The 18041-nt window shown below is 41.4% G+C and overlaps 2 protein-coding genes across 2 annotated transcripts in view; both read left to right on the forward strand.

The window, feature by feature from the left end:
• SUPV3L1 (Suv3 like RNA helicase) overlaps positions 1–15091 on the forward strand; it is a 40964-nt gene extending 25873 nt beyond the window's left edge. Inside the window, exons 12-15 of the mRNA XM_084635425.1 lie at positions 519–599; positions 2220–2396; positions 8904–9052; positions 9426–15091. Coding sequence (XP_084491551.1) covers positions 519–599; positions 2220–2396; positions 8904–9052; positions 9426–9927 — 909 coding nt within the window. The 3' untranslated portion in view covers positions 9928–15091. The remainder of the gene's footprint in view (positions 1–518; positions 600–2219; positions 2397–8903; positions 9053–9425) is intronic.
• A 1269-nt stretch (positions 15092–16360) lies between these two features.
• Positions 16361–18041, forward strand: part of HKDC1 (hexokinase domain containing 1) — a 36311-nt gene continuing 34630 nt past the window's right edge. Inside the window, exon 1 of the mRNA XM_084634838.1 lies at positions 16361–16647. Coding sequence (XP_084490964.1) covers positions 16585–16647 — 63 coding nt within the window. The 5' untranslated portion in view covers positions 16361–16584. The remainder of the gene's footprint in view (positions 16648–18041) is intronic.

Genomic DNA, 18041 nt, shown 5'->3' on the forward strand with positions numbered 1-18041 from the left:
GCTGCCTTGGTATTTTGTGATCCAGTATTCTTCACTGTACACTGTTGAGTCTGAGTAAGAAAATTGAATTGTACAGTGCCATCATTCTGAATGCGTGGGGCATTTGCAGGTTTCGTAAAACTCGTGAAGTCTCTCACTCACGTACTGCAGCTGCTCTTCTAGACTTTCTCTTCTTGAGCTTTGTTTTCATTTTGGTTCTTAAAAGTTCAGGATGGTTGTTCATTGTGGTGGATTCCATGGGGTACAGTGATTTCTTGACAGGTTTCAGAGTAACAGCCGTGTTAGTCTGTATTGGCAAAAAGAAAAGGAGTACTTGTGGCACCTTAGAGACTAACCAATTTATTTGAGCATAAGCTTTCGTGAGTTACAGCTCACTTCATCGAATGCATACTGTGGAAACTGCAGAAAACGGTGATTTCTTGCATGTTGTTCTGCTGGATTTTGCTTTTCAGAGACAGTTATTTTCAAAGGTTTTCTTTGTTAAAAAGCAATGTTCATTAGTTCTTCTTTTTCTTTAGACAGCTGGCCTGCATCCTACTGCTGAGCAGATAGAAATGTTTGCATACCATCTCCCTGATGCTACTCTATCAAATCTAATGGTAAGAATGATTAAATCTATAGAAACATGAGCTTTCATTTTTAAAATCACATAAATGTTACCTTATAATTACTACTTTACTGCAATGCAATGTAATTAAAAAGCCAAGATGCTGCTTTGTGGGTTTTTTATTAAGCAATTAGACATTTTGGGTTACCAGTATAGTGACAACTGATGCACTCAGAATGCTCATTGTAACCTTTTGTGTCACTAATGACCTGGAAGTCTCCAGGTAATCTTGTTTTGTTTTTAAGAGCATTTGTTGCTGCAGCCACTGCTGTTCACTTGTTTTGGTATTTTGAAAGTATATTTTTTGGTCTGAAGTTGGAGACATGCACTCAGATATTGAAGCAAAAATAATAGTTTTGGAAACTGCTTCTTGTGAAATTGTTCAAAACTAACCTAGTCATCTAGAATTTTGCTTTTTTTATGTCACTTTTTAGATTTTTCTTCTTCTGATCTTGTGTACTGTCTGAGGCAGTGTCTTCACTAAAGTTTGGACATCTGGATTCTGTAGCAGCCACTCAATCCCATCATTACTTGCTTTTTTGGATTTGTTCCATCTTACTAGTGAATTCACTGTAGTGCTCATAGAAGTTTATTTAGGAATAAACTTTTAATCCTGTGTTTTAAAACAACCGAACAAAAAAAGGACCATGGAGATTTAATCTTCTAAACAGATTACCAGAATTTTACAACCGTTCACACAGATTTCCTGAGTGTCTTGAGAGTCCACTAAAGTTATTAACAGCGAATACTAAGTTAGCTAACCAAAATGTACAAAGTTAACCTATTATGAAAAAGAGAGTTTCGTGCTGTCCAAATGGAGGCCTCATGTAAAACTCATGCTGATAGAATAGCAGCAAGTGTTTAAGCTTCTGCTTTCTAAAACCTCAAAGCTAGTATCCAAGTATACAAAAAATCTTTTAACTATTTTTTTCCTTTCAAAGTCTAATTAAATGCCTTATTTAAAATTTTGCTGTATGATACATATCCAGCCAAGCACACAGATCTGTGATTAAATGTATCTTTACTGATAATGTCCATACTGGTAAGAACTAATGCTGTGGACACTTATATTCAAGATTAGACTTTTTGTTTGTTTGTTTCAAGCACAAGTGGGGAGGAATAGCTGTTTGTCTTTATACTCTTCGATCTCAACTACTGCACCATTTTAGTTTATCTGTTTTCTCACTACTTTTTCCTGTAATCTCAAAAATCCTAAAGCCAACTTTATAATAATTTAATGGTTGAATTATCTACTGAAATAAAAAGAAATCTACCTTGTGTTATGCTGGTGACACAAATTTACAACAGTTTAATGTAGAAATAACTGACTTTGAGATCATACTATGTGGCTTATTATGTATGCTCCTATCCCACTATATTATATATTTAAGAAGAAGTTGTTTTACTTTTTTGTCACATACCCTCTGTACTGCTACGGAATCTGCATTACAGATGTAATTTTTAAAGGAAATCATGTAGGGAGAGAACAAACACAACCTATACAAAAATGATTTGTTTTTTAGCATGTCAATATGAAAGTTGGCAACCATCATTTGTGATAATCCTAAGCTGAACTTCAACTATTAACAGCATTTTAACTTTTTCTGAACAGGATATCTTTGTGAGCCTCTCACAAGTGGATGGGCTGTATTTTGTCTGCAATGTTGATGACTTTAAATTTCTAGCAGATATGATTCAGCACATTCCGCTAAATTTAAGGGTAAGGTATGTGTTCTGCACAGCACCCATCAACAGAAAACAGCCTTTTGTCTGCACCTCTTTGCTAAAGGTAAGTTCTTCAAATGTACAGTATTTATAATTGACTAGATCAGTCTTAAGCAAATATGTGTGCAGTTTCCAAATTGGCAGTTTCCAAGTGCATTTTAAAAAGCTCATGTGGAAGTAGAAATACAAACTAGGTGTTGAATTTGTAAAGAATACAACCTCTGTTAACTGTTCAGATAAAGTTTTGCAAATGCATTATCTTTTCACGTTTGAAACCCAGCTTCCACTTTAGGATGTAAATTAAAAAAAAAAAGTTGTCTAAACTTTCCCTTTGTTCACATCCCCAAATCCCATAACTTGCCCCGTGGGAATTTCTTAACTAGCAGAGGTCAGGAATGATGTACATATTCAGAGTTATGTGGCATTAAGCCTTGCACAGCACCTTCTAGCAGTAGCTTGCCTACAACCAGTTGGTGCCATTATTAGTTACTCATTTTTCTCAGCATCCATCTGTGAATAAAATAGAAGTAAACAAAAACATTTTTGCTGCATATCAGTGCAATGAGAAGTCTCTTATTTGTGTGAAAATACAGATCTGTATTTTACAAAATGGCTAGTGATTTTACTTTTCTCAAATTCTGAGTGCCTCATTTAAGCTACTAAAAAGGGCCAGATCTTCAGCTCTCCCCCTCTGAAAATCAGACTCCTGCCCAATGTCTGAAATTGGGCACCTAAAATCACTAATCACTTTTGAAAATTTAGGCCATAACTTTTGTGATTGAATTGTCTGCTAGCAAAACAGCTAAGATTCCCAAGTGTCCGTGGTTAATTTCTATTTAAAAAAACAACAAAAATCTTTTTTTTTTTTTAATTTAAAGCTGACAATAGTGTCCTTGTTACATCAGGGAATGGGTATCCAACATCACTTCCTCAACCTAGAAAAAATAATCTGAAATAAGAGAAGCATCGTTAGGATTCAACAAAACGAGCTGGCTGCTGATAGATCAAAGACAATGGGCAAAGCCCAGCTGACCATGCTAGGGAGGAGATCATCAAGCCATAAAAGTCTGCTCTCATTTTCTGGATAGCCCCATACTACTTAGTTGTGTGCATGGCCCTTAACAAATTGTTTTAATGAGGCACAGGAGGGGAGAGATGGCTCTTGGGTTGAATAGTTATGTAAAAAATGTGTGGTAGTTGAAGAAAATTCTGAGCTGCATAAAGTAAAACGTTTGAAATATGTGCATACAAACTTTAGATCACTTATTAAAATACAATAGCTGTGAAACCCTCACACTTAGTTGTTCTGATACTTCTGTTCCTTAGTCTCTAATAACAGATGCTTGTTCTTAACTCAATGAATAGACTGAGATCACAAAAGCAGTATTACCTGGCTAGTCAGACTTCATTCGACATGGTACTCTGTCATAGACGGAATGTTAGTTCTTCGAGGAATTGCACCTGTCCATTCCACTTTGGGTGTGTGAACACCCAATGCACTAGTGTCAGAGATTTTTCCCTCAGTGCTACCTGTCAGGGCAGCTTATGTGCCCTTTTCTTCCTCATGCTCCTGTGCGATGATATAAAGGGCAGACCTGCCCCAGCCCCCGTAAGTTCCTTCTTCCATCTGTGATGGCTGTCGGAGCATGCTGCCTTGTTACTGCAAGTGTTTCCTCTTTCTAAATGTTTTCGATTGTATATAGCTAGTACTTGTTATTCTTAGTGTAGTGTTCTAGTGGTAGTTCTCTTTTTTCCTTTTACTAGCATACTTAGTTTATGCTTCAGTTCCCACTGGTTCTGCATACAGATACCTGGTGCTGGGGCAGGTCTTGGTCCCCGGGCTTCAAACCTTGCCATGAATGCAAAAAGCCGAGGCTGGTCAGTGACCTGCACTTCCACGTGCTTAAAGTGCTTCGGAGAAGCTCACATCAGTGGCAGGTGCCAAATCTTTAGGGACTTTAAGCCCAGAGCTAAAACAGACAGGGAGGTCAGACTAAAGCATCTTGTGGAGGCAGCCTTCTCCCCACCCTTGGAAACTTCCCACTTGAAGTGAGATCTGAGCATCTTTACTTTGGTTGGGAGTGCTCCTCCTATCATGACAGAGTGTCGATGCTGATCTACTTCTCTGATACTAAAGAAGAAACACTGCCAAATGTCATTGAGGAGATCCCTGGCACTGATGTTCAGCAGTCAAGCTGTGAAGCAAGATAGAGCATGCTCAGTGCCGAGGTGCTGTCCGGTGCATATGGAGGCTCAGGCATGGTCGTTGACTCGGCACTGGTACCGGTGAAATTGAGATCAACATCTAGGGAAGCACCATCCTGTGGTGCCATTCTCTTTGGCTCAGCAGCAGCAAAAGACTCTCCTGATGCCATCAGCACCTGAGGCATATGCTGCGGCATGCAATCTGCTAAGTCCGTCAGTGCTGGCTTTGCTGGAGGTTCAATTGACACTTCCCCCAGTACTGGCAGTCTCCAAGGAGCACTTGCCCGCCTCTAGAGTTTAGCACCTGATACCACAGGCACCTCTTGACGCTCTGGTACCACCTCGTATGGTGCTGTTAAAAGGTAAACAGGCTATGATTTCTCTGGTGCCATCCTTTTCAGTCTCCGGGCACTGCTCCCTGGCACCAAGAGATACTGCACCTTCCTGCTCAAACTGCACGGGTTCATTCTCTGAATTGGAAGTTGGATCTTGTGTGTCAACTGTATTACGTAAGCCATCACTCTTCTCCAAGGGGTTTTCATCTCTGGTGTCCAGCAGATGCTCCACATTGGTTGTTCGGTAGGGAGCCTTGGCAGGGGAAAAATTGGGCTCTGGTGCCATATCAACCGCCATATTGAAACCTGTGGCGGTTTCTGCCTACCTCCAGATCCTCTCCTTGCTCACCCTCCTCTACATCCTCTAGTAAGCATTATGAAGCTTCACATCAAGAACTGCAAGAAGTCTCTCCCAGTAATGAGCTCCCAAACATGAGCAATCTGCCCCAGTTAATCTCCCTTTAGAGAAATTTCAGGAAGTAACACCTCAGCCAGCCTTAGGTTCTTCCTCATCACCACCAGCTGAGGCAGCAGTGGTCAGTGTTTCCTCATCTCCTCCTGACAATTACATCAGGACATCCTCGAGAGGATGGCTTCCACCACAGACATACAGGTGGAAGTAGAGCTCACATAGATTGGCTGGTTGATATTTTGGGATCTGTGGGGTCTTGTCAAGTGGCATTTCTCATAAATGAGACTATTTTGGAGCCCACAAAAATAGCGTGACAAACACTATATTCCCTTCTCCCACTGCTAAAAGGACTGAATGGAGGTATTGCGTCTCCCTCGCGCCAGGGTCAGTTGGAGTCTACCTCAAAATCAAAGGATGTGAAGAAACTCTTTTTAGGAGAGAAGTTTATTCTACAGCTGGCCTGCAACTCTGGATTTCTAATCAATGAATATTGCTGGGGCATTGGTTTTCTCCCTCTGGGACATATATTTAAAATTTATAGACAAGTTGCCAGAGGAGGCTGGACAAGAGTTTTTTGCAATAGTGGACAAGGTAGCCAGGGCCTTGCTTCAGGTTGCATAGACTGCTCCAGATTCTACTGCTAGAATTCATCTACTGCTAGATCATAATAATGCATTAAATGTTCATGGATCTAGTCATCAGGCCTTCCTCAGGAGGGACCAGCACTCTCTTCGCAGCAAGGAGATGACAAGTTTCACAGTCTTAAAGGCTCTAGGGCTATGCTGAAGCCTTTGGGTATTTACACTCCTCTTCCAAAAGAAGCAGCAGTTTCCCCCGCAGCAGTCCTACCGTTATACTTTCTTTATGCCTTGTCAGCACCAGACTAGGAGAAAAGGGAAAAGTTACAGGTGGAGAACACCACCACCTCTTCTTTTCTCATCCACTGCGAGCTTGTCCAGACAACCTGGGAACAACAAACAGTCAGTTTGACAATCTTGGGAAGCACAGCGTACAAGGAGTTTTGCTATATTCTCAAACCCCGTTTATTTTTCCAACAGGCTATCCCACTTCCTAAGTGCTTGGACCTATATCACTACAGACTAGTGGATCTTAAACAAGATAGAATTGGGATCCATCCTTCACTTTATTTCTACCTCGTTCCCCGCCTCATTCCCCATCCCTTTTCAGGGACCTCTCTCAAGAGAAAGTTCTCCTTTGGGAGGTACAGCCTCTCCTCCAGTCAGGAGTCATAGAGGAAGTTCCTCCTTTACACAGAGGAAAGGGATTTTATTCATGCTGCTTTCTGATTCCAATGGAAAAAGGAGGTCTCAGGTCCATGCTAGACCTGTGAGAGCTGATGAAATACATAAGGAAAATCAATTTTCACATGGTCCCTTCGGCTTCCATTATCCCCTGTCTGGATCTTGGCGACTGGTACGCTGCCCTTGACTTAAAGAGTGTATTTCAGTGTGGCAATATATCAAAGCCCCAGGAGATTCCTCAGATTTATGGTCAAGCAATCCCACTGTCAGCTTGCAGTCCCTGCCATTTGGTCTGACTTTGGCCCCACCTGTCTTTACAAAGCATGGCATGGCAATGATGGCTGCATTCCACAGGAAATCAGGAGTACAAGTGTTTCCATATCTGAATAACTAGCTGGTGACAGGCTGATCCAAGAGGTGAGGTGGTGCTAATAAATGAGGAAAAGTCAGTCCTTTGACCTGTTCAGAGAATAGAATTTATAGGAGCAGTCTTGGATTCTCCAGAAGCCAGGGTGTTCCTCTTGCAAAGCAGATTCCAGACAATGTTTGCATTTTCTTAGATCTGAAAGCCCATTCTGCCATGGCAGCATGGAACTGTCTCACGCTTCTGGGACACATGGCTTCTTGTATTTACGTGGTTTGGCATGCTAGACTTCCTCTTAGGAAGGTGCAGGGCTGACTGAGCTTGGTGTACTTTCCAATTTGTCATCCACTGGACATGTTAGTTCAAGTGTTCAAAGAAGTCTTACTCTTTGGACTGATGGATGGACCAACCAATGTATGTGTGGGAGTTCCTTTTGTTCCCTACAACCTACTTTGACTCTGGTTACAGATGCTTCTGCTTTAGGTTGGGGACTCCACCTGGGAACTCTGCAGACACAAGGTTGATCTGTCCAGGATTTAGCTCTCCATATAGATGTAAGATAGTTGAGAGCTATTCATCTAGCTTGTCACGCTATTCTCCCCACATTAAGGGAAGGATTTTGCTAGTTCTTGTGGACAACACAGCAGGAATGCTCTACGTGAACAGACACATAAGGACCAACTTGACACTTCTACGCCAAGAGGCAATGCTGTTTTGGGAGTTTTGTATTGCCAGCTTGATCCGCATCAAACTCTCTGACCTTCAAGGTGTCCAGAACAGTCTGGCAGATGAGCTGAGCAGATCTTTCACCAGTCACCAGGAGTAGTCTCTTTGTCTGGGGAGTTCTCCACATAGAGTTGTTTGCAATCTGATACAACAGGAAGTGTCATCAGTTTTGTTCAAGAACAGGTCACAGTCCAGGGTTTCTGACAGATTCTTTCCTGTTGCCTTGGAAAGACAACCTCATGTATGCTTACCCTCTGGTTCCACTCTTTCCTAGAGTGGTGTTAAAAAATCAGATAGGATCATGCTCACGTGACCCTTGTTGCACCGGCGCAATCTCCAGCATTGCTTTTCCACTCTACTGTCCCTTTCAACTAGGGCTCCATTGACACAAAAAACAGATCCAGATTTGATTTCCCAGGATCCTGGTCTCCTTCACCCCAAACCCAAGGCTCTTCATCTTACAGTTTGGATGCTCCATGGTTAAACGCCTCAGGAGTTTAACCTTCAGATTGAATTGGTTGAGAGTCACCTGAAGTGGAATGGACAAGTGCAATCACTTGAAGAAAAAACTAACCTGGTGTTCTTTGAAATGTGTTACACGTGTTCATTCTATGACCCACCCTCCTGCCCTTTTATCTCAGAGTCTGTCCAGTAAGAAGGAAATGGGAAGGTTTGGGGGGCAGCTCTACCCTTTTGTCATTGCTCAGCACCACAAGGCAGCAGAGGGTGCATGCGGCACCCCAAAGGGTACCACCAAGGGAAAAATCTGTGACAGAGCCTGGTCATCGGTGGGCGGGATCGAACCTGGGACCTCTGGAGCTTAGTGCATGGGCCTCCACCGCACAAGCTAAAAGCAGACTCATTTAACTCTCTCTCTTTAAGCGGTCTCGGTGCCATTAGATGGGACAGAACACCACACCTAGAAGGTGTGGGGGTTACACACACCCACCCACCCCCTAAAGTGCAGTGGACATGTACAACATATCTCAAAGAACAACTACAGAGCAGGTTAATAATTTTTTTTTTTATTTGCCAGTATTATGACTTTCCGTTATTACACTATATCCTCTCTCCAATATAAAAACACCTATACAGAGGGTATAGTTTAACAAAAAGTTGTTGCACTTGTAACTCATGCTAATACAGTCTGTTTCTGAGGCTTTGGGATGGACATTTGAAACGGTTTAATTAATTAATATGTTGTAAAAATACTCAGTTCTTGCTAACAGACTTGTACAAGACCTTGTTGAATCTGTTTATTTTCCAGTTTGCGAGGCAGTTTAGTAGAAATGAGCCTCTGACATTTGACTGGATATGCCGGCACACTAACTGGCCACTGGTCCCACCCAAGAACATCAAGGATCTTGTACACCTTGAGGCTGTTCATGATGTGTTTGACCTCTATCTGTGGTTAAGGTATTGAAACTGAAACTTAAGCTTTATTTTGGTTTTCTAGTATATTTGCAGCTCATGGACAAATGGAAGCCATGTTTTTATGTTGGTGCAAATTTAGCACTAGATGGGAGAATGCCACATAGACAGTTAAGCAGATCTCAGTGGAACCTACTGATTGTACAACCTGAGCAGATGCAACAGTTGTACTGTCAAGATCCGCTCTGATGATGAGGCAATGTGTAATATGATACACAAAGACGAGGCATATGGGTGGGAGCGGGTAGGCGGTCTCTTATATACCACATAATAGTAAGACAGCAACTTGATCTCTGCCTACTCCATTGACCTACAGCAGTTCTTGTATTGGCAAATTTAAAACATTTTTTTCTTTTAGTTACCGATTTATGGACATGTTCCCAGATGCCAGCCTCGTACGGGACATCCAGAAAGAACTAGACAACATTATACAAATTGGCGTGCGCAACATTACAAGGCTTATCAGAGCTTCAGAAGCTACTTCTGTTTCTGGTGCTATCGCTGTGCCAGATGACTTTCCTCTTCAGAGAACTGAAGTTAATGACAGGATGTTGAACTTGGAAGATCTTCCAGCAGCAAACCAAGATCAATTCTCAAATGCCACAAAGGTCCCAGGACAGAAGAGAATAAGACGATCTAAAGCTTTGGGCTATAAACCTGCTGAAGTACAGTCGAATATGAAAAGTCACGGACAAGGATCTCTTGCTGCCAGACTAGTGCGTGAAGGACTCCTTACCCAAGAAATGCTGAAACAACTAGAAAGGGAGTGGCAGGTTCACCACAATAACAATGGAAATTTCCCAACTGAAAAAAGAGATAATCAGAATGGTTCAAAAGGGACAGGGAAAAAGAAGAAGTGAAATAATGACCTAATTCCATTTAATTTTTGTTCACAGAATAAATACTATTTTACTAACCTCTTCTGGCATCTCTGGATTACACTGGTGCTGTTGCATTTTTTTTTTTGTGGCTAGTTTTATGAAGCAAATATTCAGAGATGGATTCTTGTAAACTGAAAGGTTATTTTATTAATTCTGCTTTTGTTGACTTGTTATGCACTTTCTCACAACCATGACATTCAGCATAAAAAATACTGTGTTTTCCTACATGAAAGTTTGACCCTAAAACATCCTTACAAAATGCACACTTAAACTGTTTTTACCATAATGGTCAGGTATATTTCCTTAGTAATGAATTAGCTAATCATTCCACACCTTCGTATTGTACATAGTTCAACAGATAAGTGCTATAAATGGTAATATACGACTTCACAGGAAATGAGATTAGAATCTCATGCCTTTCAACCTTTGCCTCCCCTGAAAATCTGAAGTAATCAGGTGGAAAGCATTTATCTATTAATGTCCTAGATCTGGGAAATTTACAGTATTTCTCTTACAGAGGAAAAGGTCATAGCCCTTTTAAGTTCTTTCTATCTGATGGCTTTTAGGGGAAAAAATTGATACATTTAAAAAAATTATTCTTTCCCTGGGGGAAAGCTAGACATGATCTTATTCAGGCAAAGCCAAAAATGTTATCCTGTTAAAATACTACATTGTGAATGGGTAGTTTTGTGGTGCTAGCTGTTAAATTCCCTGAATTGCTTTCTTAATGCTGTGTCTTCACTTTGAGTACAATCAAAAGTCTGTATAGTTGCCCTGACTTTTTTACATTCCCTTCAAGAAAGGCAATGTCTATGCTTGGAGCCAGGGCTGTGGTTCCTAACTCATGGAGATATGAGTGGAGATAGCTCCCATTGAGTTCATGCTCTAAAAATAATAGTGTAGCCATGGTAGCATGGGCTGCTGCGAGTTGCCCTCTCTGCAAACCTGCTGGGGCCCTGTGGGTACCTATTCAGGGGTGATAGTCCCTGCCGCCAATGCTTGTGCTACTGTGTACAGTATTTAAATACTGTAAATACAGCAACTGTTTTGGCACATTATCAGTGAGAGCTAATGTGAGTGTGTCTACATGAGCTAGGAATCCTACCCCCAAGTGTAGAAGTCGCCAAAGTGACTCTGTTCTTCTGTGTGTGATGTATTTTATTTCTTGTTTAATTTCAAGATCATCCTTCATAATTCTTAATTGTTGGGGGAGAAAGTAAAATACATAATTCCAGATCAACTAAAAATGGAGACCGTGCAATGTACAGTGCACTGCACTTTGACATCCATGATCTCGGTATATCCGATACGCCGTTAAGAGAAGTTTACCCAGCTAGCTTAAAATTGGAAAGTTGGCTGTTTAGTTTGACCTTTCTTCAGTTTGTTATCTGGCTAAGCTCTCCACCAACCCTGTTTTGACAGGTTGGTTTGTTTGTTTGTTTTAACATGGAGTTAATCACTACGTGATATTTCAAGCAATTTGTAAAGGGAGGGGAATGCTCTAGTCCTATTGCACATGTTCCTTGGCATTCTAGCCCTGATAACTAAATCAGTTTGATTTGGATAACTTTAAGGTGACACTCTTGTTGGTGTATTTGAAGAAAGGCCAGAGATCAAGTGTGCTTAGAAGCTGAAATGACTTTTGTCCAAAGAAGTGACCTTCAGCACTGGGGCATGTTGTAATGGCCGTGGGAAGGAAGCTACCCTGCTTCTGCTGTGTGCTTGTTTTGTGGAGAGGAGTTGTGGCCCTTTGGATGTTAGAGCTCTTCCCATCAATTTTTGCAAACTTGAAAGGAAGTTTTAACTTTCTTTTAACTGATTTCTGACTTTCTAAAATGGTATGCTGTTGTGGAGTTCTCTGACCACTTGCAAATCTATGCTTTAAGTTTTAGGCTACAGACTTCAGTCCAAATCTTAAACTTCAGTTCAGAACAATGTGTTGTATAATGTTAACGCTCCCCTCCCTGATCTCAGCCATCATGGGTATGGCACACAGAAAACCCACATTCCTTCTATACTCCCTGCTTCCATTATGTTTTGATAACCAGTTTATCCATTAATTGTTCACAAAGCTGCTTTTTAATGTATATTTTTAGCAAGGAAAGGCTTCATTTGGGTACTTAGAGGCGTAAACTGAAATCTTGTGTTTGAGCAACAGCCCCTCTAATGAGAAAAAAGCTAAGTAACTCTACAACATTCTTTTGGTATTTTGCTGAGATTAGCACTTCAGCTTAATTCATTGCTTGTTCCCATAGTGACTCCATAGTAACTGTTGTAAGAGCTCTGAAATTTATTCAGGCATTTCGAGGGCTGATTTTCATAAAAGAAAGTTTTCTTTTCTTCTGAGCTAATGGCACAGTTGCCACTAGATCTAATTAACGTTGCTGTCCAATTGGCCTCACAGGGTGTGATCAAAACTGATGTTGCAAAGCTACGCTAGGAACACATTTTTAACATGGGTCTACTTTGCACAAAACAAGAACACTTCCAAATGGCCTGTGTCTAGAGTCTTTGTGCATGGAGCTGTGCTGTGTGTTCCTACGTTGTTGTGAAAGTTCAACACGCTTTTCAACTGGCCCTTTTTTAAATGAAGAAAGCTTGATTCCCTGATAAAAATGTAAATTGCATTTTACACAGTACTTACCTTCAGTTGGAAGAGCCACTTTCAGCAACTTTGTTTCTGAAGACACTGTGCCTAAGCCAACTTGACCTTTCCATTCTTGCACTGTTTTCAAAGGAGATGGAGGTTGTGTAGAAGTTAGGGTAAGACAGATTCCCCCCCCCCCCCTTGCTGGACAGGGGCTTCTTTTGTGTTTTCTTTGTTCAGTCTCTCTGAAGGTGTCTTAAGTACAGATTTTATCTTATTATTTTGCAGCCTCGTGCTGCTAATGGTTATGTCTAAAGAGAACCTTAGACAAAACTGAGCTTTGTGCAATTTGTCCTCACTAATGCATATATCCAATATGGTAGTGAAGGTGAAATACACCGTTATCTCCCACTCACTGAAATCTAAATGAGAGCTTTAGAGAATTTGACATGAGGTGAAGCCAAGTGATGACTTTTCACTTCCCTGATATCTGTTATCGCTAAACTCCAATGTGCAACTAAGATTGGAATCCTGAAGCTGAGAATGAAGCATTTGCTTTGGAGAGTGATGCACCAGATAAACTAATAAAACTCATTCTGTCAGAAAATAATGTGCTGGAGGGGTGAATGGGGCATAACGTCAAAATAGTTTGAACAAGTTAAATAAATTAAGCTCTTAGAAACAGCTTCCACTCCTGGTAAAACCAAGTCAGAAGAAACTTAATACTGCACCCAAACTCAAAAAAGTGTTCAGAAAGGTCACTTTTTTCTATCAAAGTTTGCCTGTCCTGTGGCTACTGGATACATTTGTTTTGCCCAGATTTGAGCTCATTCATATGTGGTATTTTGTTGAGATGACACTCAGAAGGGGGAGGTGTTTAATGTTTTTTGGAAAGTTTTTTTTAATTTTTTTTTTTTGTACCACATCTGAAAAATAGCTGAGCTGTCAATCATTTTAGAAACTTCAAATGAGATTTATCTGAAAATTGTAGGGAGATTTGGGACACAGGAGCAGTTCGGGGGAAAAGCATATTTGGGCAAATGAGAAATGGTAGTGATCCATTGGTCTTCAACAGAAGGTCCTGATCCTGCAATTAGATCAATATGATTGGAGGCCTAGACCCATGCAGAGTTGTGATTGTAGAGTTGGGGCTTCAGATTGTAAGTTCTTCAGGGTGGGCTGTCTCTCTCTCTGTTCATGGGCAGTGTCTCGCACCCTGATTGGGGAGACTGGCTGTGACTGCAGTAGAAATAATAAATAATAAGTAATAATTGTAATGGATACTGAATGACTGGGGGAGACCTAGGCTTTCATTTGTACAGAGCTTTCTTTAGTCTTAAATGTAAACTGTATGCTAGTGTGAGACTGCATGTCCTCACCCCAGGTACTCGACAGCTACACTCTTCCTCTCCAGTAGCCTGAGCTCCTACCTCAACTACCTATTCCTGGCATTTTACCACCTTCTCCCTATACTCTTCCAGAGTGAGACAGCACTGGAATCCACATTCTCCGTGCTACAGCCTACATCCGCATTGCCACCAGGGGAAACTGAGTTAATACCCACCCTTAGTGCTTGTTTAAACTTTCCCCATGCTTCCTTGGGGAAATGACATCCCACTGAAGGGAGAGTCTCATGGAAGGCATTTAAGTGCAGGGATGACACACTGGGATGAACTCACTCTGCACATTTGGGGTAAGAGGAAGTGGCTATCCTCTATCCTAGCACCAGGCTTCTCCTTCCACCAGAAGCCTTGTCCCAAGGGGGTCTGCTCAGAGGCAGCAGGCTGTAGATGCTCGAGTGATAAAACCTCCAGTGATTAAAATCTTCATCAGCTCCCCGCAGCAGGGAGCGTGTAGCCTTTAGCACTCTGAGTAAGAGAGCCTGGCAGGCAGCAGACCCATCACCAGCATTCCCTGCCTGTGGGAGGCTGGTGTTAACAACTGTTTCCCTTGATGTAGGGGCAGGTGTTGGAATTTTTTCTCGGCATGCACACCTTTGTTAAAAGCTCCCCATACTGGTTATGAGGATCTTACCTGAATGGTCTTTGACTGTAAGGTAATTGCATGCTGGATTGGAGATGATCATCTGCCTTAGAACACTCCATAATTCCTCAGGATGCGGCTGCGAAGGGAGTATAACAAAGATCGAAAAGTCATGCTGTGATCCTTTACGATCTGAAAGTGGGAGGGAGGGGTTGTACCTGGCTTGCTGGATAAAACACTTCTATATTTAATGTATATTAACAACAGCAAACCATGACCCTGGTAATTGAAGCTGGTATATTCATTTGGGCCTCAGTTGTCATTTGCACTAATGTCACTACACCACTGTGGCCCGAGTAGCCAATTTGTTTTATTTTTAAGGGCTGTTAGTGTGTTGAAAAATCAATTGAATGGAAACAATAATTTTCCTTCTTTCCTCACCCTCCTACTTATCCAAAGCAAGGATGCACTGAAAACCTGTAATTGATTGAATTTGCTAGCAGAATGAAACTGACAAATACTACTTGATTAACAAACTTTGTGTGGTAATTAAAATCTTTGAGACCCTTTTCATGTGACATTTATATTTATTTATATTATATTTATAATGAGAAAGTGAAAATTTAAATCTGTATTAGGCACACAATGAGCTCTGGAACAAAGAGGAATGGAGCTTAAAAGGTGATGCTCTCCATTTAATTGGCCAGCCAGGAATGTGACTCACATGAGAAAAGTACATAATGAGTAAAGAGACCGGTTGTGTGTGTGTGTGTCTGTCTGTCTCTGTCTTTTTAGGTCAGACAGTACTTACTAAAAGATGAATCCGGGAGAAATGAACCATGATCTCAGGCTGGCAAGGTGTTTAAAATTTTTTTTTGAAGTGAAAGGTATAGTTTAGAAATATTCTTATTTACAGCATGCTCATCTTCTTGTTCGTGTTACAGTTGGCTTTTCTGTTTTCATCTTGTTTCTAGTATTTATTGGACAAAAAATATTAAAAGCTAGAGATACGGTTAAATTCAGCCCTGACGTCAATAGGTGCCTCAATGAGAGCTGCACACCTTAAATTATAATTGAATTTGTCTCTGAGTAAGACTGAGTCTAATATTAAAATTGTCCAGCTGCCAAATGGGCCAAATTTTTCCCTTGCACATGCAGTTCTGAGGACATAAGTCTTAAATTTTGTCATCACAAGCAGCCAGAGACGACACATAACTGTTGATTGGGGGGGGGTGAGGGTACAATTTAAAGGTTCTGGTGGTATGCAGCAGGGTTCAGGTCAGGACATATAAGCCCTGGCAGAAATGGGGGGGCACATGACCTCACATTCCCTCACCTCTCACGCATCGCCTCTGCAGGCAGCACAGACAATGGGAGAATAATGTGTGCAAGTTGGGAATTGTGTAAGGAGTAAAACTAGGGGCAAGTATTGCTTGGCCAGGGTGAGTGTGAATGCTTACTGAGACAAGCCCCAGAGAATAATGTGCTGTGCGAATCAGAAACTGGGACACATCCGATTAAGAAACACAGGTTTGTCTCAAAAACTGGAATGCTAGCCAGATGAAAGAAAGATCCTGAATTCCAACAACTCTGCATAACTTTCTAAGTGAACTAAGGTTCATTGAAGCAGCTTGTGTTTGTCACATTCTTGTGTAAGTCTGTCAAATGCTGCACAAGATGGTGCTGGGTTAAGCAAAGAACATTGCATAGTAACTAGATTGTTAAGTGGTAAAAATTCCTGAATGGGCCAATACACATCATTCCCCCCCCCCTTCACCTTGGCGGCTAGCCAGATGCTTACTATTAGACAATAAAGTGTGTACCAGGGGAAGGGAGGGACTGGCCGGTGGGGGAGAGAGAGACACACTGAAGTTTAATCATTGAACCAACAAACTGAATGGATTTAGTCCTGGACTTGATTTCGCAGGAGCTCTAATACCTCACTCTGGGGAAATGGCTTTGTTGAAGTATTTTTAACATTTAGCTCATGAATAAGATCTGCCACTTTGGAATTAATTATTCACAGCTGCTCTATCATCACTGAGACACCAATAAGCTTCAAGAAAATGTTTGCTGTGCATTTATTAGCTTTTTATTTCACAAAACTAAAAGAAGATCAAATCAAAAAGGTAAGGTCCAAATTTCTTTGTTGGTAAGATTGATGTGGGTTACAGGAGAGCAGAGAATATTTTACTGTATGAACAAAAAATGAGTGTGGATGCTGTGCAGTATGCTCCTGGCAAAGAGGTGGAGATTAAAGGGTTGGTAAATCTTTGGACTTTAAAACAGTCCTATTTTCATGTAGTCTTCAGATCTGATAAACTTAGACTAGCGCTAGGAAACAAAACTCCCTGTATAGTGAATGTGTGAATAATCTTCAGTAAGGGAAGACTGCAATGTTAGCTCTGAGGCTTCTTTTTAAAAATGTTCAAAAAGAAAGCGCTTTCCGGCATACTGCTGTAATGAAGCATAGTATGAGAAACTTGCACTCTTGTTGGATTGCATTATCACTTTGATTTAGACAATGAGGTTGAGGTTTTCAAAACTGGGCTCCGAGTCAAAGTTCACTGAAACCAATGAAAAGACACCCATTGTCCGCAATGGGCTTTGGATCGGGCCCAGGGGCATTTGGACACACAGCTCCTATTTGCTTTATTGGGAAAGTTTTTATGTCTAGATCTAGCTGGCTTTGAAAATCTCAGCCAAGATATTTGATGATTGATGTTTACAAATCTGAGTTTTAATTAACAAAGTCCTAGACAGACCAGACTTTAAGCTTTTGATGTGCAAATAAACTAGCTGATGGTGCCCTGCCTTGGGCACACAGCAGATAGCGAAGTCTAGTCTCTTGGCAAAGTGCTGGTATGTGGGCTCATGGCACTGCAGCATAAAACCCTTACACACTCTGCATGCTCCTTGAGTTAATCTGCATCTCTGTCAAATGTCTGACTTCCCACCTCCTGACCTAACACCACCTCACCCTCATGTTGTGGCCACCTGCCTCTGGCCAAGGGGGATCTACACTGGACTCCCTTTGGGCCCTGTTGTTGCCACTCTCTCTAATCAGCTGGAAGGATGGCTGTTAAGATACATGAGCAAACCAGAAGCAAGAGTAGGCTGTTAAGTAAAGGAGCAAGAGGAAATGAGTCAAGATCCCCATAAGTGAGCCCCACCACTGGACTAGTCCAGCAATAGAACAAGGTTGTGTCGTCCCCCCATCCCCCCAAGAAAAACAGAATGCCTTATGCTGGAAGGGCTTGCTGGGTGCTCTCTCAATGTCCTTCCTTCCTTTCAGAAAGAGAGGATGAGTGGACAGCGCAATGGGTAACATGCTGCCCATATCTTAACAAGTAGCCCTAAGGCTCCGATTTTCTCCTTGGTCAGTGATAATCCTCAGTTTGTGTTCCAACGTTTTTTCATGATCATAACTAAGGAAGCAAGCAACGGCACTTGGAACAGCATGTTTCCTGGAATTGTGTTTGTTTTTTTTCCTGAAAAACACGCTGAGTTTATTGATGTACAA

This window comes from Lepidochelys olivacea (genome assembly GCF_965140295.1).
Source record: "Lepidochelys olivacea isolate rLepOli2 genome assembly, chromosome: 7".
NCBI lineage: Eukaryota > Metazoa > Chordata > Testudines > Cheloniidae > Lepidochelys > Lepidochelys olivacea.